Source organism: Chanodichthys erythropterus, chromosome 22 (genome assembly GCF_024489055.1).
Source record: "Chanodichthys erythropterus isolate Z2021 chromosome 22, ASM2448905v1, whole genome shotgun sequence".
NCBI lineage: Eukaryota > Metazoa > Chordata > Actinopteri > Cypriniformes > Xenocyprididae > Chanodichthys > Chanodichthys erythropterus.
Window position 1 is genome coordinate 35,210,284 of NC_090242.1, and position 18,779 is coordinate 35,229,062.

Consider the following 18,779-nt stretch of genomic DNA (forward strand, 5'->3'; position numbering starts at 1 on the left):
AAACACTTGCAGTCTGTATAATTCATAAACACAACTTCATTCTTTATAAATCTCTCCAACAGTGTAGCATTAGCCGTTAGCCACAGAGCATAGCCTCAAACTCATTCAGAATCAAACGTAAACATCAAAATAAATACTTTTCTCACATAATTCGAAGCATGCATGCAGCATGCATGACGAACATCTTGTAAAGATCCATTTGAGGGTTATATTAGCTGTGTGAACTTTGTAAATGTGCTGTAATATAGTCGAGAGCTCGTGTGGCAGGGAGCAGGCGAATTAAAGGGGCGGCGCGCTGCCAAAATCAGTGTATAGTTAATGATGACCCAAAATTGGCAGTTAAAAAAATTTATTAAAAAAAAATCTATGGGGTATTTTGAGCTGAAACTTCAAAGACACATTCAGGAGACACCTTAGACTTATATTACATCTTGTGAAAAAGCATTCTTAGGCACCTTTAAATTTTTAGTAATTTTGTTGATTTTTGTCTACATTATTTTTAAAATAATTTTTATTTCAGATTTAGTTTTAGATATTCCTCTTAATACATCAAGTTAAGCATCATGTTGGCAACTAGCTGAAATAAAATATATATTTTTTATATATATAATGTTTTTAGTTTAAGCTTAAGAATAACAACCCTGGTTTCCAAAAACAAGACACTTGATGAATTTGCAACAAATAAATTTATTTCCAATAAACAGATTCACATCTCTGACCCTCTGAGATATGTACACGATTCATTCATCTCTGCCTTCAGTGTAACTACATGTTTAATAAAACTACAGATCACATAAATCAGAAAGACCGCCGACTCTTGAATATGATGATACAATTATTACACAATAACTACATGAAGTGTGCAGAGAAAACCTGTTAAAATGAACTTCGACAGAGACAGAGGCTTGTGGGTAAATCTTGTTTGGAAGCATTTATATCAGTTTTCTCTCTGAATAGAGCAGATGATGAAGCGCTTTCCTGATTTCAGTCCATTATAAAGATTCTACAGATTCAGTGGGTTCAGTGTAAAATTAGACCAGAACGATTCGTAAGGCAGATGAGTATGAAAACAAGCAATTTCAGAATTTCACAAAGAACATGTCTGGGTTACATTTCACCCCAAAAATAAGAAATGAAGCATATTTTGCATTGTGACATTGCTTTCATGATGATCAAACACATTTTGAGTGCAACAAATACTAATATGATGCATCCTGACAATCTGAATAATAATACAGGTGTTTTTTGGGGGGGAAATATTTGAATGAACCTAAACCTAATAAAGCTCACAAGCTTTTTTTTTTACTTCTGATTTTTTTTTTTGGACGAAATGAAGCGATCAGACAACAAACAACACAGAAACATATTTGTGTGCGTTTCTGCAGCTGAATCCAAAGGAAAATCTAGTTGAAGTTATGATCAAAATCAGTATATATATATGTGTTGTAGCCTTATCCAGTGTGATGAAATGATCATTAAAGATTAAACCTATCCTAAGTGTTAATAAACAGCATTTTACCATCTAAATCTTAATTAATAAACACCATATATTGGAAACAATCATGCCTCAGAGAGTCATCAGGGTTGACGTGGGGCAGGTGCTTCTTACAAATAATTTAATGTAACTTTAATTTTATTCTAAAAAAATAAAAATAAAATACAAACACTGGTAACAAGTTAATAACCACTTCTTGAACAGATGACGAAGTCATCATTTTACTACATTATCGACTAAAATCCAAGAGTATAGAGAGAACAAAGACAGCGCTGGCTTTATCCACAGATTTAGTTCTCAAAATATGCATATCTGCTCATGTAGTAAGGCAAAGTTAGAAACACATCTGTGAGGCAGGCCACAAAAACAGAAAGAGAAACAAATCCAAGTGTACAGCAGAGTCCAAAACACTGAGCTTCAACATCTTTTTTTTGCTTTCACTGAAGCTCAAGATGCTCTCAATAATAATTATAGTACATTTTCATGTTTCAAAGCACATTTTTACTCAAATTGTGATGAAAAAAAAAAGGAAAACACATTAAATTAAAAAGCTTTTGGACTCAACTGTACATCTGTGCACAATGACCATAAACAAAGATTTGTGGGGTAAGAAAAGTGCATGGAGAAGAAATGAATTTTTTGTTCACCACTGCCTTCTCTCTCCCTCTCTCTCTCTCTCTCTCTCTCTCTCCATGTGTCTGTCTTTCACCACATATGTCCTTTCCAATCCTCCATCTGATCAGTCTCTCTCCCTACAGAATCACTCACTGCTTCATTTCTCCTCTCTGCTCCATCATCCCCCTGTTTCTCCATCTCTCCCTCTCTCTCTCTCTCTCTGCAGAAATCAATGCTCCTCTCAATTAGAGGTCACAGAGCCGCTGCTGCAGCGTTACACTTTTCAATTACCAGGAGGATCCTGTAGCCCTCAGATCAACACAAACACACACACACATTTATATTAATCTATTTATAGATATAAATTAAGTATATATAATTTTTTATGATAAATATACACACATTTCTATTAATTTAAATATATATATCAATATCAATTTGTATAATTTACTTTTCATTTTGAGGTGAAAAATGGCTGTTTTCTTGAGATTCACCTGTGTGTCATGACAGAGAGAGAGAGAGAGAACAGGAAGTGACCATGAACAAGGGACCTGTTACAGGAAATGGAAGACATTCTTACACTTCTAGATCATGTGACTCCATGGCAAAAGATGACGTTTAAACACACCAACAGAAGCGGTTTCTACTCTAACCATAAAATTGCGTTTTTTCTTCGGATCGGTAAAGGCACGAGATATCGAAGGCTCTGAGCGGAGCGTTATGAAGCGTAGGCACGAGCGACCCTGCAATGAGAGGAGAACCGCAGGGGTCGAAGGTCAGAGACGCCTTCGCTGCGGTTTCAGATGGGAGACGCGGGAGTTTATCAAAGGAATGAACTTCTGTCATCACCTTTCGAACCCGGGTGACTTTCATTCTTCTGTGGGGACGTTTAATCTCATAAAACCTGCTGTATCATATTTAATAACAAAACCTGCTGCCTGCTTTTTTAGGCCTTTTAGTGTACAGTAATTGTACGGCGGACAGCGGTCAGCATGGGCACCCCCGGCTATTCCAGCGGCATACGCAACAAATTGTGGATTTAATATCAGCATCTGCACCAAATGACATGTTTTTGCTCTGAATATAACCGAGCTGTTTATTCTCACTATATGAACAAAAAACATATATACACACTTGTTTAATTTAGAAAACTTTGATTTTTCTGACTTATTTCATGCTGCTGAATGAGGATGTCATTTGTGCACTATATTCAACTCTGATCAGTCATCTGATGCTTTAATGGAGCTCAGTACCTCCACAGAAGAAATGAAATCACACAGGTTTGAACGATCCCTCTGAAGCCGGTCTGATGCACACACACAGTTTAGCACCATGTTTTGCGTTTACACTGAAAAATTGGTTAATTTGTTCCACGCTGACTGTTTTTGCATTTTTCGGACTGCATTTAGGTGTTTGAGGGAAGACATGATCACATGGTAGGAAAAAAAAAAAATGGACAGAAAGACCAAGTAAGAAAAACAAAAATGCGAAGAGGTTTCAGCTGGAATGAATGCCGGGATTAGTGCATTTATCTTCAATTGTCACGGTCCGGCTTCCCCGACAACCTCCTCTCCGACCCGCACGGGTTCAAGCTAACCTAGAGCCGCCGCCGCCGCCTCGGTCCAGTCCTTCCGATCGGTGAGAGGGGAATGATGACATGGCTGCCGAGAGGTCAGAGGTCAGGGTTTCTGGCTGGCGAAGAAGGCTTTGGTCTGACCGCAGGTGGGGTTGACGCACAGCGGACAGCGGAGGGTGAGCTGGCGGGAACACGGCTCGTTGGACTTCAGATGGGACTGAACCAGATCAGCCAACGCCTGAGAGAGAGGCAGAGAGGGACTTCAATACTTCAGAACTAAACAGTGTATTGATTTTATATGAAATGATCACATGTGTGCTGCCGTGGAGACGCTCTTACCCTGAAGAACACTGGATTTCCATTCAGAGATTCTGCCCGTCTGATGTTCTCCACTCCACACTGAAAACACATGACTCAGTCACATGACTCAGTCAACATTTGCATGTACAGAGAGACTTTTGAATGAAAATGTTATTGTCTGATGACAATGCATACAGAAATGATCTGTATCATTGATATACTATAATAGGTTGTTAATGCTTTGAATTTGTCTTCATTTTAATTTTCAAGTTTAATACATAAAAATGTCTATACAGTTTTAATTTTTTAATAGAAATAATAAGTTTAAGTACGTTTAAGTTTATTTGATTTGTTTTCAGTTAATGTTTATTTAATTTCAAGTAATGAAAATGATGGTTTTTGTTTAGGTTAACCATAATCACCCTGGTGACATTATTGCTCTAAATGTGCACTCAAACCCACATTTTACATTTTATGCCATATTAACCAATAATATCACATTTCAAAGTTGCATATTATTTTAAAGTATCCTTGTTACAGTGTAATTTACACCACTTTTCAAAAGTTTGGGTTTTTTAATGTTTTGAAAGTCTCTTCTGCTCACCAATTCTGCATTTATTTGATCAAAAATACAGTAAAAATAGTGAAATATTATTACAATTTAAAGCAGATGTTTTCTATGTGAATATATACTAAAGTGTAATTTATATCCTGTGATCAATGCTGAATTTTCAGCATCATTACTCATCGTCAGTGTCACATGATCCTTCAGAAATCATTCTAATATAATGATTTGCTGCTCAAGAAACATTTATGATTATTATCAGCGTTGAAATCAATGTATATTTTATTTTTCAGGATTCTTTGATGAATAAAAAGTTCAAAACAACAGCATTTATCTGAAGACAAAAAAAAAAAAAAAGTTTGTAATATAATAAATGTTTTTACTGTCACTTTTGATCAATGTATTGCATCCTTGATGAATAAAAGTATTAAAAATGTAAATCTTACCGACCCCAAACTTTTGAACGGTATTAATTTAATTAGTAAGTGTACTTGCTATACGGTTAGGGTTTGGTTTAGTTTAGTTGCATGTTGTTATGCATAATTTACTTTCATAACTACAGTAAGTGCATGTAACTCGTGTAACAAGGACACTGTAAAATAAATCAAGTCCTGATGGCCACACAGTAAATCCCACATCTGCACGGAGAGTCGGCGGGAAGTGGCACAGATCCAGAAGATCAGAGAGGAAGGAATCTCCTGATCGGATGGGATCAGTCTCCTGCTGCAGACGGACGGATGAGGGCGACAGATCGATCACACACTAATGCTACAGCCGGAGGGCAAACGCACCGACTGCACCGCATGAGTCTGGGAAACACACTCATCTTCACCCTCGGACTCTTCAGAACTGCAGCGGTGGTCGATGAGTCTCAGATATGAGTGCAGAGGTGAAAGGTCAAAGATCAGCTCAGCTCACGGTTAATAACAGACACTCACACGCACAACAGTGACGAACTAACCTTCAGTAGTTCAGTACTAGAGTTTGTGGAGAGTGACGGTTCTCATGATTGAGGAGATTTTGAAGTCACAAGCTACTGTAAAAGGTTCAACTGTACCGTGACAAAGCATGTTTTGTTTTCTAGTGGTTATTATACGCTGGTCATTATAGTTTATATAGATGTAAATATGGATATTTTTCTTACAAAAAGCCATAGCTTCACTTCAGAAGGCCTTTATTAACCCTCTGGAGCCGTATGGATTACTTTTATGATGGATGGATGTATTTTTTTGGGCTTCCAAATATAACATTACCATTCAATCCCATTATAAAGCTTGGAAGAGCCTGAATATTTTTTAATATAACTCTGATTGTGTTTGTCTGACAGAAGATAGTCATATTCATCTAGGATGGCTTGAGGGTGAGTAAAGCTTGGGGTAATTTTCATTTTACGGTGAACTATCCCTTTAAATACTGCTTGTCATCATATATATAAAGTATAAACACTATCGTCATATAAATGAGGTGTTTAAGTTGTGTATTCTAGGTTTTCTAGTTGTATTTAGAGCAAACATATCTGTTCATGCTTATTATACAATATGAAAAATATTTACAATAGAATGACACAAATATATAATTCAAATATATCAAATATATTTGTATTATTGTATTACTACTAATAATAATATAAATAGCATTATATAATACCAGTAATATATTATAATAATAATAATAATATTATATTATACATATATAAATATAATTATTAATAAGAAGAAAATTATTGATATTAAGCATAATTACTATTAATAATAATATAAATAGTATTATATATATATATATATATATATATATATATATATATATATATATATATATATATATATATATATATATAGACCTTTAAATTAATGTTATATTATACTTATACTTATTATACTTAAAATACAATATTTTTTCTTAATATATATATATATATATATATATATATATATATATATATATATATATATATATATATTAGTATTATATATATGAGACGCTTTTATACATACATTTCCATTAATAATAAATAAACAAATAAATGAACAAATCATAATACTCTAAAATGTATATAACAATGATGAAACATAATATATTATAGATATATCATTATATAAATTTTATGCAAGTATTGCTATTATGCAAATAAGTAATATTTAAAATATATAATGCAATATGAAAATATATTAATATTATATTAATATATTACATATTCTATATTAATTATATTATACTATATTATATTATATTATACTATACTATACTATACTATACTATATTATACTATACTATATTATATTATATTATATTATATTATATTATATATTATATTATATTATATTATATTATATTATATTATATTATATTATATATTATATTATATTATATACACACACACATACACACACACACACAGTAGTCAACATCTGAAGTGGATCAAAACTTTATCAAAGTTGTTATATATATAGATATATATATATTATATATATATATATATATATATATATGTGTATGTAGCTTGGCTGCTGACTACTTTAAATTATAAGGAGCTTCACTCAGCTTCACTGACTTCACACACTCTCTCTCTCACACCCACACACACTCACCTCTTCTCCGAGGATCTGTGAGTACTCGATGTCGAGTTCGTGCAGAGTTTCGATGTGGTCACTGGTGAAAGCGATGGGCACCAGCAGGAGATTCTTTTTCCCGCGCTGACACAGGCCCTTGATGACCTCATCAGTCTGCGGCCCCAGCCACGCCATCGGCCCCACCTACAGGAGCCCAGAAGGGACACGATTCACATCACCTTCACATGCAGAGCTCAGCTATGGAAGCCCATCTCCACCACATGAGAAAAAAATGTGTTCTAACACAAGATTATAACATAGTAAATCGAAATTATGATTTAAATAGACAATGACTTTATCTCAGTTTCAACTTATGTCATAATTAAGATTTACCAAAGCATGATTTTATTCCTGAGGTGGCAGAAATGGGCTTCAATACTATTAAGAATGTTAGTGCAGTTACAGCAAATGACCACTAGATGCCTCTGTTTATCAGCTGCCCTAAAACTACAGCATCGAAATCATTACAAGAAAAAACACCAGAGTGAAAATTTTACTCAATTTTCTGACTTTATCTGAAACATACTTGTTATTTTCACTTAAGTACCAAAAACATACTTGAGTGAAAATAAAAAATGAATTTATGACTCTGTATCATCTTCTTAACGCAAAGTGAATTAAACTGCAAATCATATTTTGTCAGACAGACGTTTAGAGGTTTGGGTTGAAGAGGGAAAACGAAAAATGATGAAAAAAATAAGGTTGCACTTTATTTTACAGTAATTTCTCAAATAAGTACGGTGTGATGTTAATTCATTATTAGAGTTGTTAGGGTTTGGTTTAGGGTTAGATACTTGTAATTATGAATAATTTACTGTTATTACTATAGTAAGTACATGTAGTAACGTGTAACTACGGCACTGTAAAATAAAGTAAAAATGCAAAAATGTAACGAGACCTTTTCAAGGCGAAAAATAAAATTGTAGGCAGTTGAAAAACGTAACCAAGTAAAAGTACAAGTAGAGTACTAGAGTGAAGTAGATATCGCCCAAAATAATATTACCCCTGAAAAACAATCGTTACATGAGGTTTAATAATATCTGGATGTGTGTCTCAACCGGTCATGTTACAGTTAAAAAGTTTGCATTTTTAATTTTTTTTTCCGTTTCTGAAATGAAATGCAAAAGTCAATTCAATCAGCTGCAAATATCTTTAAGCACATTTTGCAATATAAATGCTGGATGGAAACGCAAAAATGTGCATAAAATCTAACTTTAACGATTTTGTTCTCATGAACACATGGGATGGAAACGCTGCTTTATTGTTTTTTTTACGATATTCCAAGTTAAATTCACAACTTTGGACGGAAACATAGCTCTTGACATGTGGCTTCATGAAGCGATCGTGACCTTTGACTGCCAGACGAGTCTGTAGGGGTTACAGTGGCCTAATCGGTCCATCACCCTCTGAACTGTAGCGCCAACCTCCTGCGGGTACGGATCGCCCCTGTTCACCACCTAAACACACACAGAGTTCATTAGTTTTTATTCCAAACGACAAAGGAACGCATCAGACCTTCAGTGTGACTCACAGAGAGCGGCAGCGAGTGAGCCGAGAACAGAATCACCACATCATCTCTCTTCTCCACAGGAAACTTCTCCAGCTCGTTACGAACGTGTTCGGCAAAACACTGAAAGAAACCGCAAACACCATCTTTAATCGCAGCTGGAGACGTGACAGAACCATGACATCTTCAACAGGAAGAGTTTACTGCAATGGACTATATGCACTTCCGCATTAATATAAGCCAGCAGGAACATTTCCGGTGAGATGTCATTTGCTGTTGAGCATCAGTAGTGTAATATTTAGTTTATAATCAGAATATAGTCACTTAAATAGTCAAGCATAGCATTAATTTAGTTATTCAAACAAAAGACGGCATAACAAATAAATAAATAAAGACGTACCTCAGTGTTCCTCCTCGGCTAAATTCAGTTTTCACACTTTTATGTAAAAATAAACTTAAAAAATGTAATATTTATTTTGCACTTTAGTTAGATTACAGTTTTTTTCAGTTGCTAACAAGCATTGTTCAATACCGAAACCACATTCTCATTCAGAAAACACACATTTCATTCACAAACACTATCAACAGGAAGCATTACATAATTGATGAACTTTTCTCTTTTAAAGGTTTCAATGATTTTCCACATAAATCAGTTCTTCATATAGAATACTGTAACACAATTTCACTTTATTGAATGCATTTGTAACACAAATGAATCAGAGATTAATCAAAATTTCATTATTTTATATGAATATAGTACTTGAAAATTACAACCAAAAGGTGAAAAAAGAGGGAAGAAACTCCAGGGCTGCAATGATAACTACATAAAAAAGTTTGTCAAGACAAACTTTAAGTTGGCTTGAAAAAGCCGGTCCAGAAAGTTTGAAGCAGTTTTAAAAGTTTTCAGTTTGAAAGTTTCAGTTTTAGTTTAGTAATTTTGATAGAGTACTAGGGTGCTCTGTGTGGTTGCTAAGGTGTTATATTAAGGTTATATAAGGTTGCTATATTGTTGCTACGCGGTTGCTAGGGTGTTGCTATGCGGTTGCTAAGGTACTCGGGGTGGTCACTAGGGTGTTGCTATGTGGTTGCTAGGGTACTTGGGTGGTTGATAGGGTGTTGCTAGATTTATTTGATAGATAGATAAATAGATAGATAGATAGATAGATAGATAGATAGATAGATAGATAGATAGATAGATAGATAGATAGATAGATAGATAGATAGATAGATAGATAGATAGATAGATAGATAGATAGATAGATAGATAGATAGATAGATAGAAAGTAATACATTGAGTTTCAATTCAATGTTTGTAATGATTATTTTTTAATTTTTGGCTATAAAATTGAGAATATTTTAAAATAATTACTGCATAAATGCTTGAAATTTGCCATCATTCTGTTTTGAATGTGTTTTTAATCATTTTGAATGCAGTGTGTCAGCATTAGAAAAATGTGCTAAAAATACACAGTATTTTGCATGTTGTGGAGTACGACTGGGAAAATAGTTCCTGAAATTTGAAAAGTGTGGTCACTGAATGCATTTTGTCTGAAAGCAATGAAAAATGGTTCACAGTTTGTTCTGCATTGACTTCTGTTTCACTGACTGTGTGAAGAGTTTTGAAAATGTGGTTTCGGTATTGAACAATGCTTGTCAGCAACTGTAATTGACTAAAATGTGAGTTCAAGTGTGCTGAAATCATTGATCTTGCGCTGCACTGACTGACAGCTGCTGTGATTATAAAGAGAGAGCGGCGCTCGCTTTCTGTGTCATTCATTCACAAGAAAAGTTATTGTTTTTCATGAGATGTTTTTGAGTATTTCCTACTTCACATTGACAAAATGTTTTTTAAACCTAGTTATTTTATAATGTTTAATATTTGGTCAAAAACAAAGTGAAAAACGATAGTAGGAAATGGCTGATATATGCGCAAATAAATGCTACTCTGCCGCCACCTGCTGGTTAAAGTGGTAATTATTGACTTTTTTATTTTTAAATAAGTGTTTTCTATCAAATGTTGGATTTCCTACATTTTGAAACGTTCGGTTTTACAATGAGGACAATCTCAGAAGGATGAACAAATAATGTTTGTGGTCATCACATTAAAAACGTCCCATTAGCTTCGTCTTTATTGCAATTTTTGACATATTATGCAAATGTGATAACAGCATTAAAATATGAATACAACATTAAAAAGTCAACCACTGATGGTTTTGTGTTGATGTACAGCGAGTACAGAATGAACAGCTAACAGTTCAGCGGAAATGACCGAGCTGGCTTAACCACAACCAGGAAGTAACCGTGCATATAGTCCATTAAAAAAGATTTTTTACAGAGTGTGCATATGTTACCTCAACCAGTAGAGGGTGTGTCGGCCACCTGTCAATCACACTCCAGCGCATCTTCGGCCTGTCAGCGCGGTTACTGTAGTATCTGTATATAGCGTTCAGACTGCTGCCTGATCACACACATTCACAGATTACACTTCAGATGCATCAGAAAGATGATTTTATGAAACATGTAGCAATTACAAACCCTAAGGGTCAAATTTACCATCAGCTTTCACTCTTAAAATGCAAAATATATAGGAGGAGAGCATTTAAAAAGACCATTAGGCTCTTGTTCAAAGTCTTGATGTTGTCTTTTGTGCTCTACTAGATTGAATGTGGATTATTTTCCTCATTTTTGCAGCTCCTCTCTTCCCAGTCTGTCAGTAACGCTCTGTTTAGTTCCTGTCTCTATGAAGCTCCGCCTTCTGAAAAGCACAATGTGCTCTGATTGGTCGGCTGGAGCAGTGTGTTGTGATTGGTGTTTAGGAAATGCCCCGCCCCTTACCATAACCGCCAGTTTCAACACACTACTAACTAACTCAACCAGGCCCCGCCCCTTTATTCTGTGCATAAATTATTTAAATGAGGAATATTGTGACATGTTCGTTCCTGGAAAAAAACTCAAGGCTACAATGGAGGCGTTTCAGGGAGTTCAGACACTGTGATACTGATATCGAGCTTTGCAGACCAAATTACTGGTGGACACGCCCCTACTGCTAACTGGCTTGCTCTCTCTCTAAATGGACACGCCCCCTGCTGATTGGCTCACTCTCTCTTCTCCCCTATCATGAGTGGACACGCCCCTATTGCTGATTGGCTTGCTCTCTCTCTTCCCCCATCATGAGTGGACACACCCCCTCATGCTGATTGGCTCACTCTATCTCCTCCATCATGAGTGGACACGCCCCCTACTGCTGACTGGCTCATTCTATCTCCTCCCCCATCAAGAATGGAAACGCCCCCCTCTGCTCTCTCTAATCCGCCATCATGAGTGATCACGCCCCCTACTGCTGATTGGCTCACACTCTTCCCCATGATGAAAAGACACACCCCCTACTGCTGATTGGCTGACAGCATTTCTCAGAAATCGCTTACAGCGCCTTAAATTCACACGTTGTCATTAGATCAGTTGTAGAACTTTCCACTTTTATGGGCTTTTATGGGATTGCTAATATGCTAATTTACTCTTTTCAATGCTTCACCTCATTAAGATAAACAGTGCTGTATGCGAGCGTCACCTGTGGTGGAGCAGCTGTATTGTGGGTACTGCGTAAAGGCCACGGCTCTCTCCACTCCATCCTTCTCCATCTGCTCGATGGCTTCCTCAGTCAGAGGATGAACGTACCGGAAACCGATATAAAACTTATGAGGAGCTACACAAACACACAGAGACAGACAATTAACATTAATGATCCGTCACATTTTATCACACATTAATTATCACTGGCACATTTCATCTTCATGGGTTTGTCGTTTTTTTTGTACTTTGTTGCTTTTTGTTAAACTTGATTGCTAGTTATTCCTTATACATTGCACCAGTGTTACTAGTTTTATTAATATTTTTAATTTATATGTTTAGTTTCATATTCATTTTAGTTTTAACTTTTAATTTGTGCTTTTGTCATTTTATTTATTTATTTTTTCAAATGTTGCTATTTAGTTTTAGTTAATTTAGTTTTTATTTATTTCTTCAACTTAATCTTTAATCTGGTTTTCATTTTTAATGAATCATTACTTGAGTAAAAACATTATAATATAGAGAGAATATTATAAAAATACATTTTGCAATGAGTGAAAAAAAAAGGATCATAATTGTGGCTTAAAGTCAGAATATATACAATATATTATAGATATAAGCTTGCGATTCTGAGAAAAAGTCAGAATTGAGAGATTTAAATGAGCACTTCTGAGAAAAAAAATCAAAATTGCAATTTATATATCAGTTTATAAGACAATTGTGGCTTTATAATCACGCAATTCTGACTTTTTAAAGGGAAAGTTCACCCAAAAATGAAAATTCTGTCATAATTTATTCACCCTCAAGTTGTTCCAAACTCAATTTCATTGTTCTGCTGAACACAAAGAAAGATACCCCCTATTGACTACCATAGTAATTATTTTTCCTACTATGGTAGTCAATTGGGGGCGATATCCGTTTGGTTCCAAAACAAATATACTAGGACTAAGAGGGGCATGTTATAATTTCCTCAAAATGTATTTCAAATTTAATTCCAGCACTTTCAAGGACCAATAATTGTTTTGCAAGTACTTTCCAGGCCTTGAATTATGTGTCTGAAATCCAAGTCCTTTCAAGGCATGTGGGAACCCTGTTATTGCTAAGGCTTTTCGTTTATTTACATTTTTCAACTAATATTCATATATTATTTTATTTCAGCTTTATTTCAATTAATATAAATTTTCAATAGTTTTAGTTAATCCTGTTTTGCAATTAATTTTTTAATCTCTTTTGCTGATCTTATCAGATTTTTTATTATCATACTATTTATTATTATTATACTATTCCAATATTTTACTATGAACTGAAAGTTCTTATTATTTGTTCATTCACTTATTTGTTTATTTGAACACAATGTTTTGGAGTGAAATTCAAGCATTGAAGCGTTTTTTTATTTTTTATTTAATATATATTCATTTTTATTACATTTGTTGATAGCTACTCTCTTGGTTTGTTTTTATTCAATATGAATTACTTTAAGGTGCAGTATGTAATAATTTTGTCCGCTAGAGGTCGCTAGAGGCCTATTCAAAACAAAGGCGTGTAAACGTGTTGAGCTATATAACAATAATTAGTTTTCTGTCTATAAATATATCAAAACAGTTGTTCCCTTGACTATTAAAACGTGTAAATATTCAAGCGTCTTTGGTGTTTCCATGGTTTCTACAAAATTAAACCAGAAACCGAGGGTAACGCGGGTATGACGCCATTGACAGGCGACTCCTCACACGTCCCGGAGCCTTGGGTAAAATTACAATTTTCTCACGATTTACAAATAGTTGCAAACATTTGGGATGTTGTAAGTACTCAAATGAACAAAATATATAAAACTGACCTAGTGGTTTTTGGATATTTTACTGCAAAATTCTTACATATTGCACCTTTAATTTTTCTAAATGATTATTTTATAGTTATTTCTTATTTTTATTGTTGATATGACCAGACTATTTTATTTTATACAGCTATTTTACTGTAGTTTACTTGAACACAGGATGTTTTGGGATGACATTACAGCAGATTGTTGTAATAATATTTCATGGATCACAACTAAATCTTATCTGTTCAGCACAAACTGAAGTCATTCATGAGTTTATCAGAGGTGTGTGTGTGTGTGTGTGAGAGACACTCCTGTGAGGTTCATCTATCATTCTCACACACTCGTCTTTATCAGCACTCAACACTGACTGCCTATCTTTTCATCAAAGATGACAGTTTGTCTGTTTGGCTCTGATTATTTTATGATCCGTTACAAAAAGACACCATCAGACAGTCTGTCTGTCGGTATGAGCATTAGCATTTGAACCTTGCTTTGATATTTTCAATATTTTATATGGCACAGACCTCACAAATGGAAGCTATATGTTTTCATTTATAAAGACAATTATAATATATAATTTCTATTAAACTCTTAAAAATAAAGTTTCTTTATTGGTGTTTATGAAGAACTTTTAACATCCTTAGAAAAGGTTATTAATTATCAAAATGTTCTTAGAACTAAGAAAAAAAGGTTCTTTTAAGAATTGTTCACTATGGAATCTCTGTGGAAACTCCATCTTGGAACCTTTATGTAATTACAAATGCATCTAAAGGTCAACCCTGCGCTCTCACCCGTCTCTGGACACATTTCGTCCAGCAGTTTGACCATTCCTTCCCCCTGCATGGTGGTCCAGGCTTTGATGGGAGACCCTCCTCCGATCTTGCTGTACTGCTCTTGGATCTTTGGTGTGCGTCTTTTGGCAATGAAAGGGCCGAGTTTACTGCAACAGACACAAAACAGACACATTTGAGAAGGTCTAAAAGATACGACTGTCCTCTTTAACAATTTCTTGATTCTTACTTTTGCACGGGAAGTTGCATGAGGTCTGTGTCCATGAAGAGCCGCAAGAGAAAATCATGCACGTCTTCCAGTTTCTCCGGGCCGCCCATATTCAACATCAGAATCCCTGTTTTGGGTTTTCTGCAGATGAAATGAATGGTTTTGACTACTGGAAGGAGAACTAAACAAGGCTCTGCTGCTCCAAAGCGTCAGTAATAGATGGTTTAACCACATGTTGTGTGTGTAAGTTTTGTTTTTGAGCATGTGTGATCAAGTGATTTCCCAGCAGGCCTTGAGGAAGTGAGTGTTTAATTGTACCTGTTCTCTTGAGTCTCTGGAGTGGGCGAACTGGCAAACGCAGCTGCCGCGGCCGTCGACTGTCGTCTGAGGAACGCACTCGTGCACAGACTCACGGAGGGACTGCGTCTGACCACTGACAAACACACAACATGACGAAACATTATCCTGTCAGTCACAAACGGTGCAGGAAACAGATGCACATTAAACATGGTTTTGCAGATCAAATTTCTGTGGGAAATAATAAGTAAATTAATTAATTTTTTGCACAATGTGCACAAAAACAAACTTTAACAATCCACACAAGCCTTGTTTAAAAATCTGTATGATATCAAAACTACATAATGATTATGAAACTGTATTTTATTTGATGTCCAGTGCAAAATTAAAGCTTTTATAGTTCATTTAAAATAGATGCAGTATTAATAGTCTGTTTAAGTGTGAAATGTCATACTTTTTTTAAATTATGAAGGCTCAAAACTGCAAAAATACATACATAAATAATATGAAAATAAATAAAGGACTATATGACTTCATAAACAAATACAATGATTTTTTTTGTACTTAGGCCTGAATTGTTTCCCCAACAAATGCACATTAAATCTGGTTTTGCAGACCAAATTTATGGGGAGAAAATTAAAAAAATAATTATACAAATAATTAAAATTTAATTATTAAAATTAAAAATAATTAATTTTTGCATTGTGCACACTTTACAAATCATCCAAAGCCTTGTTAAAAATCTAAATAAATAAATAAATAAATAAATAAATGACTTGATACAACAAACAGTTTTTTTTAAATTACATTTAGGCCTAATTTTTTCTTTTTTTTTTTTTTGCATTATTTTATTTATTTAAATATTTATGTACTTATTTATTACAACAAATGCACATTAAACATGGTTTTGCAGATCAAAATTATGGTGGAAAATAAAAATATATATATTTTGCATATAGTAAATGAATTAATTTTTGCATTGTGCACACTTTACAAATCCTCCCGAGCAGTGTTAAAAATCTGTATGATATCAAAACAATATAATGATTGATTATGAGTCTGTATTTCATTTGATGCCCAGTGCAGAATTAAAGCAGCAGTTTTATTCATTTAAAATAGACGCAGCATTAAGTGAAATGTCATATTTTTAATTATGGAGGCTCAAAACTGCATGCATACATAAATAAATGACTTGATACAACAAACACAGTGATTTTTTTGATTATATTTAGGCCTAATTATTTTTTTTCTTTTTTGCATTATTTTATTTATTTATATATTTATGTATTTGATGCCCAGTGCAGAATTAAAGCAGCAGTTTTATTCATTTACAATAGAGGCAGCATTAAGTCTTTTTTTAGTGTGAAATGTCATATTTTTAATTATGGAGGCTCAAAACTGCATGCATGCATAAATAATTAAATAAATGACTTAATACAACAAACACAGTGAATTTTTAACTATATTTAGGCTTGATCTTTTTTGCATTATTTTATTTTATTTATTTATGTACTTATTTATTACAATAAATGCACATTAAACAAGGTTTTGAAGATCAAAATTATGGAAAACATTAAAATATATTTTGCATTTTTGATAATATTTTCAATGCTAGTTAAGTCATTATATTATTTTATTATGTTCATTTTACCATTATTTAAATTTAATTACTACATTCATTATGTTATTTTAACAGCATACCACGATTAGTACTATCATATAATATTACATCTAATTTAGTCTATATTCCTTAGGACTAAACATAATACCAGTGGCATGTATGATGTAATAAATAAGTGAATAAAATCATATAATATTTACATGTGCCTAGTTTCAAAGCGCTGCAGTAGCACCGCGCGGCCGATTGTTGTCGCTGTTGGCGCAGTTACGCAAGTTGTGAAAGCGCGTGTTGTGTAACATGATGTTTAACGCCACGGAAACTTTAATTCCAGCTTTTTTGTTGACGATTCGCGCGTGTAAACCTCATGCACTCATTTCGCTTTCCACTCTTTAATGCAGATGTGAAAATACAGGCTTTATCTGTGCGAATATTCAGTGAAGAGGGGAAAAACTGCTGGTAGAAAGTCATTGAGACACTTTAACCTTCATTAACAGAGCTGACATAAACACAGCTCATTTCAGCCCTCATACTGTTAATTCCGCATTATTAATTACATACATGATTATAAAATCATCTCAGTGAATGAATGTCATGTGTGTATTTAGATTCATAAACACACTTACACTGCATGAGCCGGCACGCGCCTCCCAAAACCGCCATTATTTACCGCTCTGATGTAAAGTCTCCTCGTATTCCGACGGCAGAAAACAGATAAATGTTTAAACTCCAGATTTTGAGCGCTAACTTGTCTCTTCTGTCTCTCTAAAGCGCTGAAATTCCGATATAGAGCTGCTGATCGGTGTCACTGTTATCACGGCGTGATGACGCATGCTCGCCCCGCCCCCGCGTACACACCCTCCCGTACGTCAGCACGCACGCCAGAGCAGGAGTCACGTGTGTGTTTGTGTAAAATTAGCTTTTAGCTTCATTAGCACTAATCAAACAGCACAAAAACAAACTTTACAAGTCATGTTAGACATCTGTATGATATCAAAAGTACATCATGATTACAGAGTCCAGCATGTTTTTTGTTTTTTTTTTTTAGCGTGAAATGTCATATATTTTAATTATGGAAGCGCAAACGTGCATAAATAAATAAATAATACTTAAATACATGACATTTTTTAAAACAAATACAATGAATGTTTAATTAAATTTAGGCCTGAATTTATTCCTTTATTTTATTTGCTACTTTTAGATTTTTTTATTTATTTATGCAGGTTATGGCCTTCATATTTAATGTTTATCATGTCAATTATTCATTTTACTAATATATATATATATATATATATATATATATTTTTTTTTAAATAACAATAAAAGGAGAGTACTGAAGAAAGATCTTTTAGCATGTTAAAAATGTATGGTTTTGGCTGCTTTTTTAGTTATAAGGAAGTGAAAAGCTAATATATTACAACTGTTTTAACAGGTATTTCCTGTTGTAACTGGTTCTGCTACAACAAGCCATTTCTCAATTACTTTACCAAACCACCAAATCATCACAATTTGTTCTTATACGTTTTTTTTTTTTTTTTTTTATCGGTTTTTAATTAACGGCTGAGTTAGTAGTGTGTTAAAAAAAAAAATAGTAGTGTGTTGAAACTGGCTGTTATGGTAAGGGGCGGGACATTTCCCAAACACCAATCAGAACACACTGCTCCAGCCGACCAATCAGAGCGCATTGTGTTTTTCAGAAGGAGGGGCTTCATAGAGACAGGAACTAAACAGAACGTTACTTGTGGAGTCAAAATCATGCTATACAGTTTTGCAAAAGAATAAAGTATTGAAAAAGAAAACAAAAATAAAGTATTG

At 34.1% G+C, this 18,779-nt stretch overlaps 1 protein-coding gene across 1 annotated transcript; it reads right to left on the bottom strand.

Annotated features, from left to right (window-relative positions):
• Nucleotides 1-677: 677 nt before the first annotated feature.
• On the bottom strand, nucleotides 678-17,798 carry fech (ferrochelatase). Its single transcript, XM_067376101.1, has 11 exons — nucleotides 17,591-17,798; nucleotides 15,368-15,482; nucleotides 15,071-15,190; nucleotides 14,842-14,990; nucleotides 12,236-12,370; nucleotides 11,019-11,125; nucleotides 8,692-8,790; nucleotides 8,510-8,617; nucleotides 7,140-7,304; nucleotides 4,026-4,085; nucleotides 678-3,924 (listed from the first exon to the last, which is right to left on the bottom strand). The coding sequence occupies exons 1-11, from the start codon at nucleotides 17,625-17,627 to the stop codon at nucleotides 3,790-3,792; spliced, it is 1,230 nt and encodes a 409-aa protein (XP_067232202.1). The 5' UTR covers nucleotides 17,628-17,798; the 3' UTR covers nucleotides 678-3,789.
• Between the last annotated feature and the right edge of the window lie 981 nt (nucleotides 17,799-18,779).

Excerpts from the sequence above, each read along its gene's own strand:
- fech (XM_067376101.1), bottom strand. The coding sequence starts at position 17,627 with ATGGCGGTTTTGGGAGGCGCGTGCCGGCTCATGCAGT. Across the intron at positions 11,126-12,235 it reads ATACAGCTGCTCCACCACAG|GCAGCAGTCTGAACGCTATA; the intron begins GTGACGCTCGCA and ends GTGTGTGATCAG. Across the intron at positions 7,305-8,509 it reads GACTCGTCTGGCAGTCAAAG|GTGGGGCCGATGGCGTGGCT; the intron begins GTCACGATCGCT and ends GGGCTCCTGTAG.